The sequence below is a fragment of the Cynocephalus volans genome, chromosome X, assembly GCF_027409185.1.
Source record: "Cynocephalus volans isolate mCynVol1 chromosome X, mCynVol1.pri, whole genome shotgun sequence".
NCBI classification, from domain to species: domain Eukaryota; kingdom Metazoa; phylum Chordata; class Mammalia; order Dermoptera; family Cynocephalidae; genus Cynocephalus; species Cynocephalus volans.
In genome coordinates, this window is record NC_084478.1 from 137,017,125 (window position 1) to 137,041,103 (window position 23,979).

Sequence of the window (23,979 nt, forward strand, 5' to 3'; positions counted from 1 at the left end):
CTGTTTATATTTTTTGAAATATGTTTTTGTAATATGATAGGAGACCTGTGTCTTATGATGTCTATATTTTAGGTCAGTTGAATTTAGAGAATGGTGCTAATGAAGGTTCCTTTTGCTTCATGCCCACAGCCATACCTTCATTCTTAGCCATTATGTCATCATTTATGGAGATTGGTAGGGTGGGTAACTGGATAATAACAATTACAAAACAAAAGCTAATATTCATTTAATTCTTTTACTATGTTCCAGGAACTATTATGAGCACTTTGTATGTATTAACATTCTATGAGATAGGTAGTATTATTCCTGTTATAGTTGAGAAAATACATATGGGTAATCAGTGTATTTACCATGACTAGAAACATCTTAATATGTATGACCTATGTTGTAGAGTATTTGAAAAATTTCACCATTGTTGTATGGTGGTGTAGTCGCTTTATGCCTATCATATATACTTTAGCTTTGATGAAAAAATTTTTATTTTGCAGCATTTGGACGCCTTATTGCGACAGATCCGGAATATTGTAGAGAAGCACACAGATACAGATGTTTTGGAAGCATGTTCTAAAACTTACCATGCACTCTGTAATGAAGAGTTCACAATCTTCAACAGAGTAGATATTTCAAGAAGTCAACTGATAGATGAATTGGCAGATAAATTCAACCGGCTTCTTGAAGATTTTCTGCAAGAGGTATATAATACAAGTATTTTATCACTTGGACTCCTCCCTTCCAGTAACTTAAATTAGCCACATAAGTGTTAGTCCTGGTGATAGTCCCTAGTAGTATGTTGAAAAGATGTTCAGGCTTTTCATTCTGTGACTCATCAGGCTACTATTACTCCTCTGCCAAAACAGGAAAGGGTAAGAATCTGTGATTTGGAGAAGGTGAAAAGTAGAACTAACATTGTATGATGTACCCACTATGACAATCTTGTGTTGACTCATACCCAACCATATTGCTGTGAATTTGGCCATGTCTAGGTATTGAATGACAAAGTTAATTTGTGGTTTTTATAATGTTATTCTTCAGTTTTCAAGGTGGTATCACCATTTTGATAGCCTAGGATTTTTCACTTTGGTAGTTCTTAATGTGTAATTAACATTTACAGGGTGAAGAACCTGATGAGGATGATGCATATCAGGTATTGTCAACGTTGAAGAGGATCACTGCTTTTCATAAGTAAGTTGCATCTTACAGTTTCTGATTTCTTAAAACTGTAGCAAAATTAGAACAACTTGCATGTTTTATGGGTTATAACGTTATCAGAATTTTTGCAAGATTTCTTTTGCTTTTGAGAAAAAATTACTTGATAGAGTCATGTTTTGAATTGGGGAATGACTGACAGATTATCATCTAACATACTTTTTGAAAAAGATACATTTATTTTTTGTTGTGGGGACAAGTTAAATTTACTTTTGAAGTACTGTATGTACTTTAACAGTATTCTTTTAATACTCAAGTCCAAAACAATTATGATTAGGATTAGCTTTTTAATATAACTTAAATTCTTTTTCTTTTTCTTTTCTTTTTTTGCAGTGCCCATGATCTTTCAAAGTGGGATTTGTTTGCTTGCAATTACAAACTCTTGAAAACCGGAATTGAAAATGGAGATATGCCTGAGCAGGTTTTTATTTACTTTTAAGTTTCATATTTAACTTTGAGAATGAAATCTTGTGGCTTTTAAATTTTAACTGTATTCTTTTGGTTCTTTTTACAGATTGTTATTCATGCACTACAGTGTACTCACTATGTAATCCTTTGGCAGCTTGCTAAGATAACTGAAAGCAGCTCTACAAAGGTTTGTGGTGGTTCAGTAGTGTTTTTATTAGATTAAATATCATTAATAGTTTTCAGCAAACTTATATGTTGAATAAGACTTGTTATTTGCACGAAGTTTTGTTTGTTTCTCATCTACCATTAATGAACATGTACCTTTAAAAACAGTCCTGTTTGGAGTTGGATGTATATTCAGTGGAAGAACATTAATATGGTTTGTTTCAAGGTATGATTTTTAATTAAAAATTGTTCACATTTGAAGGTGGAATAATTTAAAGCTTTCCATATTCTCATCATTGGTGAATACAGATAGATTTTGTAAATCATGACCAAGAGCCTTTGTAACAAACACATACAGCTATTAGATTACATAAATTGAAGATAATAAGTCAGCTGCATCTCGATCTTATGCCCTGGTATTGTTTTGGGATCACCTTATTCATTAAGATCTCTCTAGTGATGTTTCAAATTCATGTTAAATCATTTTCCAATTGAATATAATGTGTCAACTACTAGTACACAGAACATTTAAAACTCTACCTGTAATGATAATCCTTGATGTGTTTAATAATTGAGCTGAACAGGACAGTCTTTTCCATTTGTACATCGGAAGCTTAAACATTGTACTTATAGTAGTAGATGTTGCCTTAAATATTATGTGGGTTCATTTTTATAAATATTAAGCAATTTCTGGGAATTATAAAGTTAGTTCATAGGTATTTTCTTCAAAAAGGAATCCTGTTGATAGTAAGTTTGTATTGCGTAAACCCACAGAATAGTGTGAAATACTTAGAATTTTCTGTGCTTTTAAGATGCTGTTATAACTCACATGGATTTTTCTTCTTGAAAAATCAATATAGTATTGTTGTTAAAATTGTGTACTTTTTGTCAAATACCCAGGAAGAAGTTTATTTAACTAAATATCAAAGGAATGCCAAGACATAAGATCTACATGCAGCTGGCCTAGTGATCATATTAGCATATATATGATTGCTCACCTGTGTCAAAAATTAAAAATTATAATGGGAAAAGGCAATACTTTAGTAGAGGAAAAGGATGAGTAGCTTGGTTGAGTTTTCACCAAATGTGATCTCCAAGTTAAAACTGTTTTTATTTAACTTCTCTATTACATATACCAAATGTTTACTGATATTCTATCACTTGGCAGCCATTACAAAATGGGCCAAAGGTGGTAACTTAAGTACGTTAATGTGGTTGATCTTTATAGAACAATTTTCAACTTTATGTAAGCTGGTAAATATTTAGGAATAGAAAAAAAATGTAAGATTAATAAGATTAATCTTTTTAGTGTAAGTTTGAGATATTTTAAAGTTTAGAGTAATACCACAAAACTAATTTTTGCCGCTCTCTTAATTTTTATAAAGTACAACTAGTATCCTTCAAATAAGAAAGGGAAGATGCTGTCCCCTTTTTGACTAATTATTTTTTTCCATTCATGAGTAGGCCACCCTTCAAATAATAAAGTGAGCATGGAGCATAAATCTTTACTCTTTAACCATTCTGACCTAGTGGCTTTATTAAACGTAGCTGTATGTGATTATATAAGTTTCCTCATTCTAGAGGACCCAGACCACTTGAGATATTATTCATTAGTATGCCTGATATTTTTAAGGCTGTAATTTGGTGAGAATTGTAAGAAAAATGGTCTAGTTTAATTTAAAACATTTTAAAGAAATACTGAATGAGTTATTTATACAGTATTTTAAAATGTTCTTGTTAAATTCTTTTAAGGAGGACTTACTGCGTTTAAAGAAACAGATGAGGGTATTTTGTCAGATATGTCAGCATTACCTGACCAACGTGAATACTACTGTTAAGGAACAGGTTAGTAATTACCATAGATAGTAATCTTTTGTGGGGGTTTTTTTTGTTTGTTTGTTTTGTTTGCTTTTTGTTTTGGTGGCTGGCCATGGGGATCTGAACCCTTGACCTTGGTGCTCTAACCAACTGAGGTAACTGGCCAGCCCGTGATAATAATTTTTGTAAGCAACCTTTATAAATTTGAACTAATGTAGAAAATTTAAATAATACTAAGATTGAGCAAAGTCAAGATGTCTTGTATCTTCCTATATATACCATGTTGAAAAATAGATTTATGTGTTGGAATTGCACATACATAATAAAATTGACTTATTAATTTTACATGGAGTTTGTAATTACATTATAGATTACCCTCATATTAAGTTGTTTATGTGTTGTTTCTTCATGAAACACATTGTAAACAATTTATACAAATTACAGGTGTATGAAATTACAGAAGCCATTTCTGAAAGCAACAAGTATAATAAATTTGCTTCAGGGAGAAAAGGTCCAAAAGGTTTTGTCATCTCTAAGAATATTATCAGATGTTGAAATTCCTGCCCATCCTGATCTTTGTGTGGACCTTGTCTGAAATAAAAATTTTTAATCACTTACCTGTCTCCCAAGTGTTACTTTCCCACTCCATTTGCTTTCATGATTCCATTACTGCCAACTTTCTCAATTCTGGAAATAGACTGTTACCTTGTTGGATCTAGTTTGATTAAGGTCATGTTCGGTTAGAATTCCCTAACTGAGAGGATTAAGCTTTATCGGTAGCGTGCTTTTTAAATGCTTCTATGGAAAAGATGTTTTGATAAACATTTCATAAAAAAATATTAATATGGTATAGTTAAAATGCTGATGGTGATTTCAAAGTTTTTGACCATTTCATCTTAATCTTTGTTTATTGGGTTAGAATTCCAGTAGTTACCCCAAGTGCTATTTTTAGAAGCTGTGGTATGTTGGGTACTGTGTATTTTAGTTCAGAGTGTATTTATATTTACTTCTTTAAACTACCGAGAAAGTTGTTCAGATATACCAGTCCTTTCGTTTGTCACTTGTCTTTATTTTAAAATATCAAAACTAATTTTAATAAAATATATTTGGACTTTTTATAGTTAAAAATTTGCATTCAGTGCCTAGCTGTTAGTCTCTTTTTCTTCTTGTTTTCAACTCCCTTTTATCCCTCCTATGAGTATGTGCTTGGGCACACATAAATGAGAAGATACTCAGTGGCCAAGAAGATATTCAATGGCCTATGGCTGAATTTTGCATTTTTCTTGCACAAATATTGAGTATATTTCTACAACTATTACATTGCTGAATTCACTCCAGTTTTAAGTATGTAGTTTTGAACTGTAGCAATAAAGGGTGTGGAACTATTTTATCTCTACAATTCAGATGAAAGGAACATGATTTCTGATGGTAGTAAATTGAGTTTAGATTTAAACTCTTAGAATAGGAGTTTAATGGAGAATGCACAGATCCAAACCTAATATATGAGATGGTACTTTATATTCGCCTCTGCCACCAAGATATTCAACTTAATATTCTCTCTTTTATAGCATTAACACATCATTTTTGTGGGTTAGCCTGTGTTACCTGCTATATAATCTCATGTTCAGGCCTTGGAGATTAATTATTTGGTTGTTAAACAGCTGTGTTTCAGTCATCGTAACAGCTTCCAAGAATATGTTCTGGTCAATTCGCTTGACCTGCTAGATTCTCCTAATTAGTAAATATCACCATACTTAACACTTTATATCATTACTATATATGTTGCAGGTTTTTGTAAACTGAAAAAATTCTGGTATATGTGAATTACTACTATAGTAGTAAAATGCGAAGAGATTGAAGGGGTAAAAGCATGAAGTAAAGAGAAAAAATAAATGTGGTAGTTCCAAAAAGGCGAAACTATTATTAAGATCTGCTCCGTGTTCTGTATTATAATATGTCTTTCCAGCAAGTCTTTCTTTAAATGTATTTTCCAGTTGACTTTGTGACCCATAAATTCTGTTTTCATTATCCCTTCCAACCAGATAGTTAACTTTTTCCTGTTACCTTTTGACTAATTTTCCAGTGTTTGACTTCGTTTCAAACATTTGGCAGAGTTTTTATCAAGCTCTTTGAGATCTAACTTCACTCTTATGTTTGTCATGATACTATCATGTGTCCCTTATTGTAGTAAGCAGGCCCATACTGGGTTATGTTGTCTTTAATGAATCACTACACGTGTTAAAAATGAGTGCTTAAAGACTACCGTGGACTCTTTGATCTTTATTCTAATACAAATCTCCTTGATATGAGGACACATCAAAAAAGTTCATGGAAAAATGGAATTGAAGAATAATACCAATCTTTCCATGACCTTTTTAAAGACCCCTCATGTGGTTTTTTTTCTTCCATAGAACAAAGAATGGTACCAAGTTTATACATTACTTCACATCTGAGAATGAATATTATGAGGCATTGGGGTGTAATGCAAAGTAGGGGATTTGGACTCAGGAAACCTGAGTTTGAGTCCTGACTGCATGTTTTGGCAGTGTTAACATATATTGTACAAGTTACTTTGCATTGCTGAAAATAAAAAAATATTTGTGAAATTGCTTTGCAGTTAGTAAAGCATTATGTAAATATTAGTAGTTATTGTTACAGAAATTATACTTTTCAGCTTTAAAATCTCAAAAATACTAAACATCAATTTTTCTTAAGAGTTTCAAATATAGAAAGTTGGATTCTTTATCTGTGTTCAATATGTAAGTTATTTATGGCATTGATGAGAAACCTTTTCTTTTTTTTTTAATAGGCTTTCACTATTCTATGTGATATTTTGATGATCTTCAGCCATCAGATTATGTCAGGAGGGCGTGATATGTTAGAGCCATTAGTTTACATGCCTGATTCTTCATTGCAGTCTGAGTTGCTCAGCTTTATTTTGGATCATGTCTTCATTGAACAGGATGATGATAATAATAGTGCAGGTAATTTTATTGCCATCTTTTTGTTAAATCTCTGTGTCCATCATAAATCAAATTTAAGTAGCAGTTCTGTACATTTTTGCACTACAATATATTTTATCCTTAAAACATAAAACTCAAATATATGTTCCAGCCCATTTGTGTTCATTTCTTGTAATAGTGTAAAGAGAATGTGATGCTGCAAAGCATAGGCTTTCAACTTAGAGGTCTGCTTTTCACTAGCCCTGTGCCTCGTTTTCTAATTTGTAGCTACCTCATAGAACTTTGAAGATTAATTGAAATTGAGCAATGTGATTATTACAGTGCCTGGGCATGTTATAGGTACTTTTTAAAAAATTTACTCCATCTTCCTTTTATTCATCGGTAATACCAATATTCAGGTGATTTGAGGAGAATGAAGTATTTCTTTAAGTGACTTTTTTCTTATATACTTGTATAACAGATTTTTGTATTTTGGGGATTTAAACTGTGATGTTAGAAAAATGTTTGAAACTGTTCTATAAAAGTCTGGGGCAGTACAGAATTTTCACAGGAAAATAATCAAACCAGCCTCACCTAGTGTTTAAGTTACTTGTCATACCTAATTGCATACACAGATACCTTACTTAAGCATGAGGTCATGGAAAAGCAAGTAGTATTTGGTGGCTTCTTTCTGGGTTTTTTAATTTGAAGTTATACTTGAAGGAAAATATAGTGTCAGCATGTATATATCCATACATAAACTAACTCATCACTGCATGTCAAGGTCTAAATAAACATATATAATTCTAGATATAGCATATAGCATGTTTTTAGCAAAAACGAGCTTTTTGTTCACGTATTTAAACTTACTAGGAAAGCAATTGAGAGACCCAGAGTAGCCAAAACAGTTGTCAAAGTCCATGTAGTAAAAGTTTTTATACTTTCTGTTTTTCACCTTTCACTCTCAGCTGTTGGTTTAGTTAAACTTTTATTCTTAACATTCATTTGACAAACATTTATTGGTCAGCAGGCAGTGTACTGGATGCTGTGGATATGAAAAAATGAGACAAGGTCTCTTCCTTCAAGAATTAAATTCGAGTGCAAAAGACATCCCAAAACAAGTAATTATAATGCAGTTTGATAAGTAATGGAGGCATATACAAAGTGTAGTGGGCATGTAGAGGAAGTTCTAACTGGTCTACAGGGGTCGAAACATCATTAAGAGAAGCTAACATATGCCGAGCCCGTGGCGCACTCGGGAGAGTGCAGCGCTGGGAGCGCGGTGACGCTCCCGCCGCGGGTTCGGATCCTATATAGGTAATGGCCGGTGAGTGGCGGTCATGAAAAAGACAAAAAAAAAAAAAAAGAGAAGCTAACATCTGAAATGGATCCAAAAAGATGAGTAGGACTTTTTAAAACTTCTATGGGAAAGCATAGATGCATTCTAAAATCTGATACAAAATGTTTTGGTACGTACCTTTTTGTTAATTGGGGACTGCCTCAGCTTCATTTAGACCATAGGAAACTTGAGAATAAACTTGCCAATACTTCTTAATTCTCTAGGAGCTTTCTAGAATTAAAAAGTCTTATCAAACTTGGACTTTTTTTTTCTTTTTGTACTCTTAAAATGAAATGTATTCCAGTCCTATGGGAAATAAAATATAACAAATTTGTACATACCCACCAATCTTTGTGAAATTTGGCTGTATTTGTTTCAGATATTTAAAAAAAAAAAAAATAAAGCAGTTATAAGAGACCCTTATTGTATCCTTTCCCAGTCTCATTATTCTGCCCTTTTCCCTAGATATAATGGTTATCCTAAATTTGGTGTTTATCACAACTTTGCATTTAAATTTTATTTTACTAGGAATTTATGTGTCTGTTAATAATATGTAGTTTACTTTCTGTTGCTAACTTCCACATAAATGCTATAATGTTGAACATTTTGTAACTTGCTCTTTTGAGTTAACATTATTTTTGAGATTTTTCAGTGTCAACATGTGGCTACAGTTTATTCATCTTAATTGAATATTCTGTGATGTGAATTAAACACATTTTATTTATTCATTTTCAATTGTAAGATAATACGAATCTTTCCATGAACTTTTTGAAGTACTCTCGTGTTATTTTATCCTCCCACCAGCATCATATGACAGTTTCCATTGCTGTTCATCCTCATATAATGACTGGTGTTTTAGGCCCTTGGGTATTTGATTTGTTAGCCCATATCAGATTAGAAAGGGAGAGTAAAATAGGGAATGCTTTCAGAGGCAGTGCACTGGCAATACATAATAATAATGCCAGCTGACCCTTATGAAAGTCCCAGTGTGTCAGGCATTTCTCTACATTGTTTAATCCCTATGAGAGAAAAAGTGGCTACTTTTTGATAAGAAGTGAACAAAAAATCAGGGCTTAATATCTGGATAATTTAGTCTTTAGAGGGGAAAAATCTATATATTTCAAGTTCCTATGAACAATGTTTAAAAACAATATCATGTAGAAATTGTCCATTGTAATCGTCCATTAGGGAAAGGTTAGCTTATATATATTCAGTAATCTTTTAAAAGAGTAAATGACATGGTTTAGGTTTCTAGCAAATGGCTTTGACATCCTGGAACATACTCTTGTGAGAAAACTTTTTTCCGATGGTCTGTCTTAAACTCTTATTCTTAAAATTTGGTTTTAATTTATTTGCAGTTATCAAGGATTACTAGAAACAGGACAAAAACTATAAATAAATAAACCTATTTTACACAAGATTTTTTTTTTTTTTATATTGGGAATCTTAGACTGAAAAGCTGACAGGCTATGAACAGACTTCACAAGGGCGGAATTATGAATGGCTAGTAAACATACAAAAAACTTTAACTTCACTGATTAAAAAAAAAGTAAGCTAATATGTGCTGGTGTTTTTTTTAAAACAAGTAGTTTCATGGTAAAATCTGTCCAGAAGAAAATTCTTTACACAGCCTTTTATGTAAGAGGCTTTATCACAGTTTTATTTGCAGTACGAAATAATTAGAAACAATCCTTTGGCAGTACTTGGAGGCTGCAGTGGGGCTTACCCAGGTACAAATTTGGAAATAAGTCTGCCCTTTTGAGAACTGAATGTCAAGATCTCACAAAATGGGCAGAAATATGCAAAGTTATTTTAAAAAGACAGAATCGTTTTTAGGCTGGTCTAAGTGAATATATTTAATCTGTTTAAAGGACTAATGTGTCAGTAAGAGTTGGTGGGGAGGTGGGATGGGATCATCCTTGCAAGGGACTGGAGAATTTCTGAGGTTGGCTGTCTTCAGGAAAGAAGGAACCTTAAACAGACGTTGAATGTGGAGATCTCATTGACAAACTGTCCTGTTAGGGAAGTATATGAATGTGTTAGGCAAGCTTAGCCTGACTTCTCTAAACATCAATTCCTCTGTCTCATTCCATTTGTTCCTGTTCCATGTTCAGCAAGCAACCATCCAATTATTATTTAATGTCACAAGCATTTGGTCTATTAGAATGAATTGAGTGGTCATAATTTTTAATTTTAATTTTAATGATTTTTCCTTTTTCAAATTCTCCAAAAAAGGGTGTTTTATAGTGAGAATTAAAAAAAAATAATATGGTTGAAGTAAACTACAAGATGGCTTGATGTTTGGAACTTTTTTCTTAGATGGTCAGCAGGAGGATGAAGCCAGTAAAATCGAAGCTCTGCACAAAAGGAGGAATTTACTTGCAGCATTTTGTAAGCTAATTGTATATACTGTGGTGGAGATGAATACAGCTGCAGATATCTTCAAGCAGTATATGAAGGTAAAGTTGAAAAATAGATAGCAAGATAGTTTTGAACTGTTAAAAGGTAATGTAACACTGGTTTTTGTGCTTGGTTGCCATTGAATTTTTTAAATAGGAAGTTACTTTTCTGGTATAACAAATTTATTTAGAAATATTTAATATTTTCAGTAACATTTCCTCACACTTCTACTCCTCTTGTTAATGGACATTTGCGGTTTATTGCATTAATTTGCATTTGGAATATTGGAAACGGCCTGCTTTAGGTTAACTGTCACAATTAGAAATTGCATTTATGATTTAGTGTAACGTCCCTCCTCTCCTTGATGTAGTATTAAAAAGTGTTGCTTTAGGAGTCAGAAGACCTGGGTGGTAGTTTTGGCCTGGTTACTATGCAGCTTATGACCTTGAGTAAGTCAATACCTTTTGCATACTGAGTTTCTTCATCTGTTTCACTGCGATAGCTAAGGTTCCTTTTGGTTCTCAAATTCTGACTTGATTCGCAATAGGTTATTCATAATTTTCATAAATGTATGTGAGATTCTCTAATTCTGAAGTAGTAGTAGAAAGCATATTGTTAATATAACAATGTTACTAAATATGGTAAGATAGTTTTTAAAATCCTTTCTCAAGTAAAATCTAATTATAAATCTAAATTTTTTCAAGAAATAAAATATATGTAATAAATTTGTCAAATCCTAGTTAATCCTTTCTTTGGAATATCTTGCTACATGAATTCTAGCACCATTGAAAATTATTTTGGAACTTAAGTCATCTGGCATGATAATTGTTAGTTTTTGTTTTGTTTTTTTTAAAACTAAGGTTGTTTATGAAGTTACTTAATAAAATTCAGACTTTTAGGCTTAGGTATTCTAGATTAAAGTCAATTTTTTTAGTCATAGGGGCATAGTTATTATGTTATCTTTGGTAGTTGTTACATGTATGTATTTTTAAACATGATCTTAAATTAGAGAAAAGTTCATATGCAGTGGGTAATGTAAATGTCATACACAGTAAGTTTTTCTTTTAAATGTGTTTAAAGGCTGTTAGTTTCTATAAGGCGAATTAATAAAGTTATAAAACTGCTCATGGCCTACATGCCCAATAGCAATGAGTAAGTTATGAGAGTAACTGTGATTATGTTCATTGTCTTAATAGTTCACAAAGAGAACTTTGTTTATGTCCTTTGTGTTACTTCTGAAGATTGCATAATTTAATTATTGTCTTATTTCATACCTCCTTTATTTAAAACAAAGTCTAGAGTTTAATTTGATTAGATCTTAACTTTGGTGTTTCAGAATTTACTGAAGTTAGGGATTATGTACTTAGAAATAATTTTAAAGTTTTGCTAACAGTCTGTCATGTATTTGAAAAATGTAATTTTGGCCAAATACCTACTTTTTGACATGCTTATGTGACTAACCTAAAATTAGTCTTAGTGTCTAATAGTTTTAGGAGATAAAGCTCTAATTTGTGTACATTTCTTTTTTAGTATTATAATGATTATGGAGACATCATCAAAGAAACAATGAGTAAAACGAGGCAAATAGACAAAATTCAGTGTGCTAAGACCCTTATTCTCAGTTTGCAACAGGTAAGGCATTAAGAATACCAGCCTTAGCTACCATAATTAACACTTAGTAATAATTTACAAGGTAACAATTTTTGAAACTGGGCAAAGGATACAATAGACAGTTCATTAAAGTAGAAATACAAAATATTATATCTCACTAAGTAAACCAAAATGCAAGTGAGAAAATTTACTGCTTTCAAACTGGCAAAATTGGCAAAACCTATAGCTGTCTGAGGTATGGAGGAAACAGGTATAGTAGGCAGTTTGGCAATATGTGTAAAAATTTATAATGTGTATGCCGTTTGAGGCAGCAATTCTGCTTTTAAAAATTTATTCTAGATTGTAATAGGAAAAGTTTGCAAAAATTGGTTTACAAGATTGTACATTACAACAGTGTTTATAATAGCAGGAAGTTAGAAATTACCCAAAAGTCCATCAATATGATTTTAGATAAATCTAGTGTGTAGTACATTTCTACACTGGCTGTTGTGTAGCACTTAAAATTAGGTAGGTCTATATTCATTAATGTGTAAAGATCTCCATAATATATAGTGTGAGAATAAAAGAAAAACTGTTACAGGTCAGAATCCTTATAAAATTGTACACATCTCTGTCTGGAAAAACAATCAACTTGTTCAACTTTCTTTGGTAGATTTCAAATGAATTTTTCTTTTTTCTTCATACATTTTCAAACTCAAAAAGTGAGCATATATGGATTGTATAAACTAAAACATGATAGTCATTTTCATTTTGGCAATGGCAAGGCAATTTTAATTTTAGTTAGGTAACGTTATTTGCTTAGTATACTTCTGTCTTTAGAAACAAAATTTGCATGCAAGGTACAACCCAACCCATTCCAATCTGATAACATTGTTGCTTTTTATTAAAATGAATAAAATTTTAAAAGGTTTTAAAGGTAGCATTTATACAACTTTTCTTTTACGAAATAATAGCTGCTTGCTGTAGAAAGTTTACAAAATATAAAAAATGGATAAAATATAAGTTATTCTTAATGTTTTTACTTAATAACGATTTTACTTTTAATAGCTTTCTTAGCCTTTTTCAATACTTTCCTCAGCTTTTTTGGGGGGAAGCACGAGGGGTTTATTTTTTCCCCCAGCTTTATTAAGGCATGTATAATTGACAAATAAAAAGTATATATATTGGGCTGGCTGGTTAGCTCAGTTGGTTGGATCGCAGTGTTGTAACACCTAGGTCAGGGGTTTGGATCCCCATACTGGCCAGCTGCAAAAAAAAAAGGAAAAAAATGGAAAAAGTATATGTATTTATGGTGTACAGTGTGATGTTTAAGTATACGAGGGGTCTTTGAAAAGTTTATAGAAATATCTATTTTAATTCCATTTTCCATGAACTTTTTGAAGTGCCCTTGTATGTATACATTGTGAAATGATTAAATCAAGCTAATTAACACATATCTTTTTGTGTGTGTAGTAAGAACATTTAAGATCTACTGTCTTAGCAATTTTCAAATATACAGTACATTATTTTAAACTGCAGTCATGGTGCTGTACAATAGATCTCTAGAATTTATTCATCCTGTCTAACTGAAACTTTGTACCCTTTGACCAACATCTCTCCGCACCCCCAGCCCCTGGCAACCACCATTCTGTTCTCTGCTTCTGTGATCTGACTTTCTTTAGATTCCACACATAGGTGAGACAATGTGGTATTGGTCTTTCTGTACCTGGTTTATTTCACTTAATATAATGTCCTCCAGGTTCATCCGTGTTGTTGCAAATGATAGGATTTCCTTCTTTTTTTAAGGCTGAATAGTATGTATACTGCATTTTTTTTAATCCATTCATGTGCTGATGGGCGTAGGTTGATTCCATATCTTGGCTGTTGTGAATGATGCTGCAGTGAACACAGGAGTTCAGATATCTCTTTGATATACTGATTTCATTTTCTTTGGATATATACCCAGAAGTCTTCAGCATTTTTAATGGCTGTATGATATTCCATTTTAGATGGACTATAATTTAACCAAGATCTTTTCTTGTTTGATGTTGAGGTCTTTTACACTTTTTGCTATTACAAATAACATGAAAACAAACATTTTTGTACATAGTATTGTGCATATATATTATTATCACTATTGCTTTTGGATAAAGTCCTATAATTAGAATTGCTTAGTCAAAGGACATCAGAATTTCAAAGCTTTCACTACTTTATGATGAAAGGTCTTGATATGAAGATTCATGACTTAATGTAAATAACAGAGCATAGTTGCCTAATTTAGTGGGTTCCTTTTTCTTCATGTTTTTTATATGCTATGTTAATATTTAGCTAATATCAGGAGATAGCATTCTGCCAAAAGTAACCTAAATAGTTTCTAATGTCAGCAACAACCTCTAAATACATGAAGTGCTATAATTTTGGTAATTGGTGTCATGCTTTTAAAAGTCCATGTTTTAAGATAAAATACAATGCCTCATTTATTGCACACCTACTGTATTTTAAATAGAAAATATATTTTAAAAGATGTTAAACCATAGTTAACAAAAAATTCTAACATTCTGTCTTTCTTTCCGAACAGCTTTTTAATGAAATGATACAGGAAAATGGCTATAATTTTGATAGATCATCCTCAACATTTAGTGGCATCAAAGAACTTGCTCGACGTTTTGCTTTAACTTTTGGACTTGATCAGTTGAAAACAAGAGAAGCCATTGCCATGCTACACAAGTAATCTCCAAACATTTTATTGAGCTATTGTATTTTTTAATCATGAAACTTTTTTGTATCTAGCCCTTTCGTTTGGAATAACTAAATTAAATTTATACTTTATTATTAGTTTATAAATCTGTTACCGTGTTTCCTTAAGAACCAGTTAAAGTGTTGTCTCAACAAATGAGTTGTGACTAAAACTCCCTTTATAAGAAAATTATTGTTTCAATTTAAAACTATGCAGAGTCTTTAAATTATGTGAAGCAAAGCAGCATATATTCATCAGGCATTATAAAAATCTCTTAACAGCTTTTGTCATAATCTTACTGCTAGGTAGAGAAAATTTTGAAGTTTGATTCCTTTATCTCAAGTTTTCTCTTCTGGTTCTATTTTGTATTTTGTAGTGACCTTTTTCCTTGTTTTGTGCCACAACCTTTCTGTTTGCATATTTTCTTCCTATTATCAAAATTAAAAATTATCTGATTTTATATTAGGCATGTAATTCAGTGATCAATTATACTTAAGTACATTTTAGAGATTTAACATACCCAACATTTGTATATTAAAACCCTTTGTCTCTTAAATGTGGGTTAAAGAACCTTGCCTTTGGCAAAATGAAGAGGATTGTACTCTCCTTCATTGAGAGCTCTCTGTTTTGTGTCTCTCTTACTCCTCTTGCTTACTTTGTTAAAAAGTGTTAATATCTCCCTGCAGAAAATTCCTTGCTCTTGTTTATGTTTTGCCCATACCTCCCCCAAACTCAATTCACTCTCTCCTGTCACCTTGTTCTAAAACTCTCAAGTTTATTTTTATGCCTTTTAATACAATGAATACTAATTTTAGGTAATATTTAAGTACCACAGGTATAGTAATTATTTTGAGAATATGATTTTATTCATGTAATAGACTTTCTTCTTTCCTCCCCAATTCCATCTGGATTGTTTTTTAAACCAGTTACATTTTTAATAGAATATAATGGTGGGTTGTTGTTTTGATTAACAGAGTTATTTATTGCCACATAAATATAGTTGAAGTGGTCACTGAGTAGAGTTTAATTTTAATACTTTACTCTTAATGGGTCATTACAAATAGTCATTAGTCATTATTTTTAAATTAGTCCTGTGCGTTAGATTAGGTCTCCTTTATGTCTTGAAAAAAGATTATTATTATGTGAGAGAATTTGGGTTATTTTCTATGGAAATGATTATTGACTAAAAAATGTAGATATACCAAACCACATTCAAACTGAAGGCTAACTGGTATGTGTGTGTGTGTGTTGTTTTGTTTTAATGAAAGTAACAGTGACATAAAATGTAAATTATTTGCTCATTCTTATACAGCCTTGTTATTCTCTGTTCCCCAAACTAAAAGTATGGCAAAGGAATTATCTTAGCAGTGGGAAAAAAGGATAGGTGAAATTTCCTAAGTTATTAAATTTTTTACTATAGTCCCTTAAATATTTATTTCAAATTTTTTTCTTTGCAGAGATGGCATAGAATTTGCTTTTAAAGAGCCTAATCCACAAGGGGAGAGTCATCCACCTTTAAATTTGGCATTTCTTGATATTCTGAGTGAATTTTCTTCTAAACTACTTCGACAAGACAAAAGAACAGTGTATGTATTTGCCAGAAATGTTCTATTTAATTTCATTTTGTAATTCTTAAGAACAATTGGTGTACTTGGGTTTTTTCCCTTCTACACACACAGATTAGTTAATGCACGAAAAACTTTATACTTCAGCAATTTTGTAATTTAAGGATTGTAACTATTTTCTATGCATAATACTACATTTTACTATAGTAAGTCCCCTCCCAGTATAGTTGTGGATTTTGAGATGTAACTTGAATGCTTTATGTATTTTTATTTGCATTCTTTCCTTAGTCCCACTATGGAGGGAGCATTCGTTCATTCAATTAATTAATTAATTAATTAATTAATTTTGGTGGCTGGCCAGTACAGGGAACCAAACCCTTGACCTTGGTGTTATAAGGCTGCACTCTAACCAACTGAGCTAACTGGCCGGTCCAGTAGGGAGCATTTAAAAGACAATAATACTGGCAGTCCATCAGGAGCTTCCCAGTTAGTCTGTGTATTGAGCTGTGGCTACACTGGAAAGTGGAAATTCCTATTTATCTTTTACTTTAACTATTTAACAATGGTCTCAATAGACCATTGAAGCAGGGCACTTTTCTGGTTTAGTCTTTTAATTGGTGACTTATAAGAGAGTCCAAAAAATGGATTTAAATTCTGAAAATTTTCTTTCTAAGGGGCTTGGCCCATGGCTCACTCGGGAATAGTGCGGTGCTGATAACACCAAGGCCACGGGCTTGGATCCTATATAGGGATGGCCGGTTAGCTCACTGGCTGAGCGTGGTGCTGACAATACCAAGCCAAGGGTTTAAGATCCCCTTACCAGTTATTTAAAAAAAAAAAAATTTGTTTTTTTCTTTCCACCTTTCCCTGCTTGACTTTGAGTTATAAAAAGGCAGAATAAGCGCCGACCCCGTGGCTCACTCGGGAGAGTGTGGCGCTGGGAGCACAGCGGCGCTCCCACTGTGGGTTCAGATCCTCTGTAGGGATGGCCAGTGCACTCACTGGCTGAGAGCGGTGCGGGCGACACCAAGCCAAGGGTTGCGATCCCCTTACCGCTCACACACACAAAAAAAGAAAAAAAAAAAAGAAAAAAAAAAAAGGCAGAATAATATTAATATATCATAGTGTAGATAATCTCTTCTGAAAGTCCATTGGTATTTTGCATTTAAAGACTATATAGATTTTATGAAATTTTAAAGCAGAAAAAACTAATCTATGGTGATAGAAATCACAATAGTAGTGGTTACTTCTAGGGTTGGGAAGATTGAATAGGAAGGGACACTAGAGTACTTTCCAGGGTCAAATGAATGTTCTGTATCTTGATAGGCATCTTGAAAAGCATGTGGGTTACGTGGATACATGCATTGGCAAAACTGATCCAACTATATGTTTAATTTCTGTGCATTTTATTATATATAAATTTATCCTAATTAAAAATTGCATAGAACTAGTAATCAGAGAAATACAAATTAAAATAATGAAATAACATTTCTTACCTAGCAGATTACTAAAAACTAAGGTCTGATAATGTCAGACATTGCCAAGGAAGTGGAGCAGTCAGTAGAGCCTTTTATATATTGCTGCTGACCATATAAATTGGTACAAGACCACTTCGTGGAGCTATGTGGCAATGCCTAGTAAAGTTGAAGATTCTCCCTTACCTCATGATCCAGTAATTCTAATCATAGGAGATACCCTACTGAAACTCTTGAACATGTGCACAAGGAAACCCATAAAAGAATGTTGACCATTGCATTGTTTGAATAGGGGAAACCTCAAAACAACCTAAACATCCATCAACAGGAAAGTGTATCAGTAGATTGATAAATGATGGAATACCATACAGCAGTCAAACTGGCTAGATTTAAGAAACAATGTTGAATACAGGTAGCAAAGTACAAAACTATGCTATGATATTTACAGACAGCCATATATTAAAAGTACAAAAAGTAGGCATGGGGTTGATAAAAAGAAATTCAGCTTAGTAGTAACCTCTGGGGTTGAGAGGAGGAGAAATGGGAACAACTTCAGTGAGGGCTACTTATCTGTAATGTTCTATTAAGGTATGTGATGGGTACATAGTTGTAAATCTCTCTTCCAGTGAATATATTTTGGCTCAAGCTCTGTTATCTTGTCACATACTGGTAACAGTTCTCCAACTGATAGCCAGTTCACTGGCCATGCTTTTGAGGAGTACTGTACTACAATGTATGACTAACATATATTGTAATTAAAAAGACATACTGAACAGCTAACAAAAACCAGTAGGTTTTCTAACTGATGTCTCCTATCCTTTCTCTTTAATGCTGCTCAAAAGTGGTAAATCTGTATTGATAGAATTAGTTATTATGATGACAACAAATATTTGAATTGTACTTTACAGTTAGTTGACAAATACCTGTCTTCATTTATTCGAAACATAATTTAGCCTTATTGAACTGTTAGTGTCAAAACCTGTATGTGAATCATGGTTATGCTGCTTACTCATTTTTATGACTTGTAGGCACATTACTTCCTAATTTTTCTTCTCCTTTCTTTCCTCATCTGTAAAATGGGGAGAATGTGTCCCTCTCAGAATTACAAGAATAGTTAAGGAACCTGAGAGAAAAGTCCCTAGCACATAATAGTCACATGAATGTTACTTGAATTTTGATTGCAAAATTACATGTAAGCCTTCTTATGTTTGGATCCAATGTTGGATTTATGATTTCCATCAAGCTGAAACTTTTTTTGCTGGTAGGGGTTATATGTGATTCATCTTTGTGTCTATTCCCCATGCCAGCGATGTAGTAGATGCTCAACAAATGTTAAGCTGAAGTGCTCTGAATTATTTCATTTGATGCGAAGGTCTTGATAGACACAAAATTGCTCATCAGTGTCCTAAGGAGGCTGTGATTGAGTAGGGAAGTAATATGCCCATGCTCACACAACTAGAGGTTGGTAGAACTGGTAGAACTGGCAGTTTTATGTATCAAAGCTAACAGTTTCTACTTCTTTTTAAGGTATGTTTACTTGGAAAAGTTTATGACCTTTCAGATGTCACTCCGAAGAGAAGATGTGTGGCTTCCACTGATGTCTTACCGAAATTCTTTGCTAGCTGGTGGTGATGATGACACCATGTCAGTCATTAGTGGAATCAGCAGTCGGGGGTCAACTGTTCGGAGTAAAAAATCAAAACCATCTACAGGAAAACGGAAAGTGGTTGAGGGCATGCAGCTTGCACTCAGTAAGGATGTAGTTTATTCTCTTTATGTTTATCCCTAATGTTTAGCAATTGAGTTATAATTAAGGTTCACCTGATTTTTTATTTGAGATATGTGTTGTTCAATAAAAGTTTACACAATGTGTCAGTTATGTATAAATGTGCCATTTTAATCATCTTATATACATAAACTCACAACTTTTTAGGTACATCCTAATTTTTAAGGTGAGAAAACTAACCAGGGAGGTTAGGTAATTTACCCAAGGTCACAGGTACTAAGTAGATGAGCCAGATTGTCTCACTCTAGAGAACCTACTTTTTAATCACTGTGCTGTACTGTGTGCATAGGGAAATGGACTCAGTATTATAGAGCTAGTTATTACCTGATCATCTAGTTTAAGAGGAACAGCAGATTCAGAGAGGTTGCAACTTGCTGAATTTCTATGAAGAGGTCCTTAATCATAAAGAACTTGATAGAAATACGAAATGCTATCTGTCATGTTAGAGGTAGGAATGCATTGTGATGCTTGAAGCTCCTGGGCTCCTAGCACTCCAGGTTTGGTTCAAAATGGGCCTGGGGACTATCTTCCTTTTCTTAGGGACCTTTAAACAAATTAACGTAGTTGTCAAAATTTGTTCCAGTTATTGCTGAGTAACAAACTACCTCAAAACTTAGGACATAGCAGGGACCATGATGTCTGGTGCCTGGGCTGGGAAGACTCAAAGACTGGGATTATGGAGGCATCTTCACTTACATATCTGATGCTGTCTGTCAGTTGGAACCTCAGCTAGACTGGCAGAATACCTACACGTGACTTCTCTATGTCCACATGTTCTTGGCCTCTAAGAGCAAATGTCCCAAGAGACAGGAAGTAGAAGCCGCCAGTTTCTTAAGGCCTGGGCCCGGAAACTGGCATAGTGTAACTTCTTTCCATATTCTATTGGCCAAGGAATCACAGAGTTTCTAGGGGAGGGGACATAATTTTCCACCTCTTAATTTGAGGAGTGTCAGATTTTGGGACCATATTTTAAAATTGCCACATAATTCATCAGCCATCATTTATCATCAGGTGTATAGTGTTTAAAACTTGATTGTCTTGTGGATTAAAATAGTTTTAGTATCTTTTGTCTAATAGTACCGTTTTAGACTAATACTTGTACAGTTTTAGACTTGGTTGGGTATATAGTCCCAACATCATAGTTGATAGGAAATCTCTTACAATAACCACAATCAGTTAAAATAGTTAGGGCTGATGGTTTATAAGAAGTTAAAATAAATTTTCCTCTTTTTTTAAAGAAAAAGTTATCAAATTAAAACATTTTTCCTGCATATCATTGCAAGTGTTAAAGTTTTTCTCATCTGAGCCAATAGTTAATACAGATTGAGCATTCCTAATTCGAAAGTCCAAAATCTGTAATACTCCAAAATCCAGAACTTTTTGAGTGCCGACATGACACTGAATGGAAATGTTCATTGGAGCATTTCAGGTTTCAGATTTTCAGATTAGGGGTGTTCAACAGGTATGTATTCTGTAAATATTCCACGATCTTGGACTAGAATAGAGAATCCAGAAATCAACCCACATACCTACAGCCATCTGATCTTTGACAAAGGCACCAAGCCTATACTTGGGAAGAGACTGCCTCTTCAGCAAATGGTGCTGGGATAACTGGATATCCATATGCAGGAGAATGAAACTAGACCCATACCTCTCACCATATACCAAAATCTACTCAAAATGGTTCAAAGAATTAAATATACACCCTGAAACAATAAAACTTCTTAAAGAAAACGTAGGGGAAACACTCCAGGAAGTGGGATGGGGCACAGACTTCACGAATACAACCCCAAAAGCACAGGCAACCAAAGGAAAAATAAACAAATGGGATTATATCAAGCTAAAAAGCTTCTGCACAGCAAAAGAAACAATTAACAGAGTTAAAATACAACCAACAGAGTGGGAGAAAATATTTGCAAAATATACATCTGACAAAGGATTAATATCCAGAATATACAAGGAACTGAAACAACTTTACAACAAAAAAACAAGTAACCCAATTAATAAATGGGCAAAGGAGCTAAATAGGTATTTCTCAAAGTAAGATATACGAATGGCCAACAGACACATGAAAAAATGCTCAACTTCACTCAGCATTCGGGAATTGCAAATCAAAACCACACCGAGATACCATCTCACCCGGTTCGGATGGCTAATATCCAAAAGGCTGTGAATAATAAATGCTGGTGAGGTTGCGGAGAAAAAGGAACTCTCATACGTTGTTGGTGGGACTGCAAAATGGTGCAGCCTCTATGGAAAATGATATGGAGGTTCCTCAAACAATTGGAGATCTACCATATGACCCAGCTATCCCACTGCTGGGAATATACCCAGAGGAGTGGAAATCATCAAGTCGAAGGTATACCTGTTCTCCAATGTTCATTGCAGCACTCTTTACAATAGCTAAGAGTTGGAACCAGCCCAAATGTCCATCATCAGGTGAGTGGATACAGAAAATGTGGTATATCTACACAATGGAATACTACTCTGCTATAAAAAAGAATGAAATACTGCCATTTATAGCAACATGGATGGACCTAGAGAGAATTATATTAAGTGAAATGAGTCAGGCACAGAAAGAGAAATACCACATGTTCTCACTTATTTGTGGGAGCTAAAAATAAGTAAATAAATTGGAGCGGGGAGGGAAGAGACAACAATCACAATTTCTTGAAGTTGTTATGACAAGCAAACAGATGAGGTTGTTGGGAGGGAGGGGGAGAGGGAGGAGGGAGGGGGGTTTCGGTAATGGGCCACAATAACGAACCACATAGTATGTTGATAAAATAAAATAAACTTTAAAATTTAAAAAAATATTTATTCCTAGGTAAAATAAATAAATAAATATTCCAAGATCTGAAAAAATCTAAAATCTGAAACACTTGTGGTCGCAAGCATTTTGGATAAGGAATACTCTTCCTGTAGGATTTGTGTGGGCCATCATATCTCCCCTTTTCGTTAGACTTCATGGAACATGTTAATTGGTATTTATATAACATTTTACAAATAGATTATCAAACCAGATGCCATTTTTACAGAAAGATTGTCAGTGCTTTCATTTCAGGATTTTAGAGAGAGCCATAGAAATTGAGGCATTAATATGTTAGAAGAAGTGAGGATAAATACTGATAGGTTGGCCAGGTCAGTGAAGTTTTGAAGTTAATACTGGAGCCTAAACATAGTAGAATTTAAAGGCTGATGTAATTATATTTCACAATGTGAAATTTATGTCTGATCCGTCTATGGCTAGAGTATAAGCTATTAGCACATTTTTCTTTCCACTCTTTCTTTAAAAACTTAGTTATATGCACACATATGTAATCTTCTAATAAGATATTTTTCTTCCAAGCTCATAATCAATCACCAAGTGCTATCAACTTTACCTCTTAGATTAGTGAATTAAAAAATTTCTCTTAATACAGTAACACTTGTGAATTCGTCTTTTATTAATCATGGCAACATTTACAGACATTTGGAAAAAAGGAAGCTTTTTCAGGTGTGAAACCTGTTTTTTTTTTTTTAAAGTCCATTGCTTAATGTACGTAGGGATTTGTGGCCCCGTTGCAGTCGATCATATGACCTGCTCAGTGGTCTGCATGCCATAGGTTGGAAACCAGTTTCCCATTGTCTCCATTCCTCTTACTAGGTGTCACCTGGACCGTATGATTAGTCTCCTAACTGGCCTATTTGCTCACTAGTCTTACTGTTCTTTCTTTCACACTGCTACCACATTGATTTAAACATAACCTACCAAATTGCTTCCCTTCTTCAAAACCTTTAGCAGCAGTTCCTGTCACCTTCACACAGCTCACAAGACTTTCCGCAAATTGATTTCTGCTACTTTATCTAGTCTTACTTCTTTGCTTGCCTTTCCATCTTCATACCCTAGAAGTAGCAAACTATTAGTTTGAACCATGTGAAATTGTCCTTTTTGTAGGTCAAATACCAGCAGATTAATATGGTTCAGTCATTGTTGTTTCATGCCTCAGTGTTGTTGTGTATTGTATTCTCCTTCCTGCCTAGAAAAGCCTTCACAGCCTACCCGCTACCTACTCTAGTTAGAAGTCACTTCCGAGTAGTTGGCTCTGACCCCTCTCACTACTCTCATTTCTCTTATGCTTCCCTCTCTCTCAGCACTTACCACACTGTATTTCCTGGTGGTGGTTCTCTTCATAGCTGGACTGTAAGGGCAGGGCAGGGACTGTACCTTACGTACCTTTATGTCTCCCTGTTCTTAGCACTGGCATGTGGAAAGCAACCAGATGTTTGTTGAACTGAATGGATTGTATTGTATCTGATTAGTCAAAATTAGCAACTGAACTTCATTGCTGTTAATTTTCTTTTTCAGCTGAAGAAAGCAGTAGTAGTGACAGTATGTGGTTAAGCAGAGAACAAACACTTCACACCCCTGTTATGATGCAGACACCACAACTCACCTCCACTATTATGAGAGAGCCCAAAAGGTTACGGCCAGAGGATAGCTTCATGAGTGTTTATCCAATGCAGACTGAGCACCATCAAACTCCTCTTGATTATAAGTAAGTACAT

At 33.7% G+C, this 23,979-nt stretch overlaps 1 protein-coding gene across 4 annotated transcripts in view; it reads left to right on the forward strand.

Annotated features, from left to right (window-relative positions):
• Nucleotides 1-23,979, forward strand: part of STAG2 (STAG2 cohesin complex component) — a 116,071-nt gene that overhangs the window by 81,833 nt on the left and 10,259 nt on the right. For all 4 annotated transcript variants that reach the window (XM_063083167.1, XM_063083166.1, XM_063083170.1 and 1 more), the window contains exons 19-30: nt 489-692; nt 1,112-1,182; nt 1,540-1,627; nt 1,721-1,801; nt 3,532-3,624; nt 6,407-6,581; nt 10,198-10,337; nt 11,809-11,910; nt 14,447-14,595; nt 16,063-16,191; nt 19,173-19,396; nt 23,780-23,969. In XM_063083167.1, the coding sequence (XP_062939237.1) occupies nt 489-692; nt 1,112-1,182; nt 1,540-1,627; nt 1,721-1,801; nt 3,532-3,624; nt 6,407-6,581; nt 10,198-10,337; nt 11,809-11,910; nt 14,447-14,595; nt 16,063-16,191; nt 19,173-19,396; nt 23,780-23,969 (1,646 nt within the window). The remainder of the gene's footprint in view (nt 1-488; nt 693-1,111; nt 1,183-1,539; nt 1,628-1,720; nt 1,802-3,531; nt 3,625-6,406; nt 6,582-10,197; nt 10,338-11,808; nt 11,911-14,446; nt 14,596-16,062; nt 16,192-19,172; nt 19,397-23,779; nt 23,970-23,979) is intronic.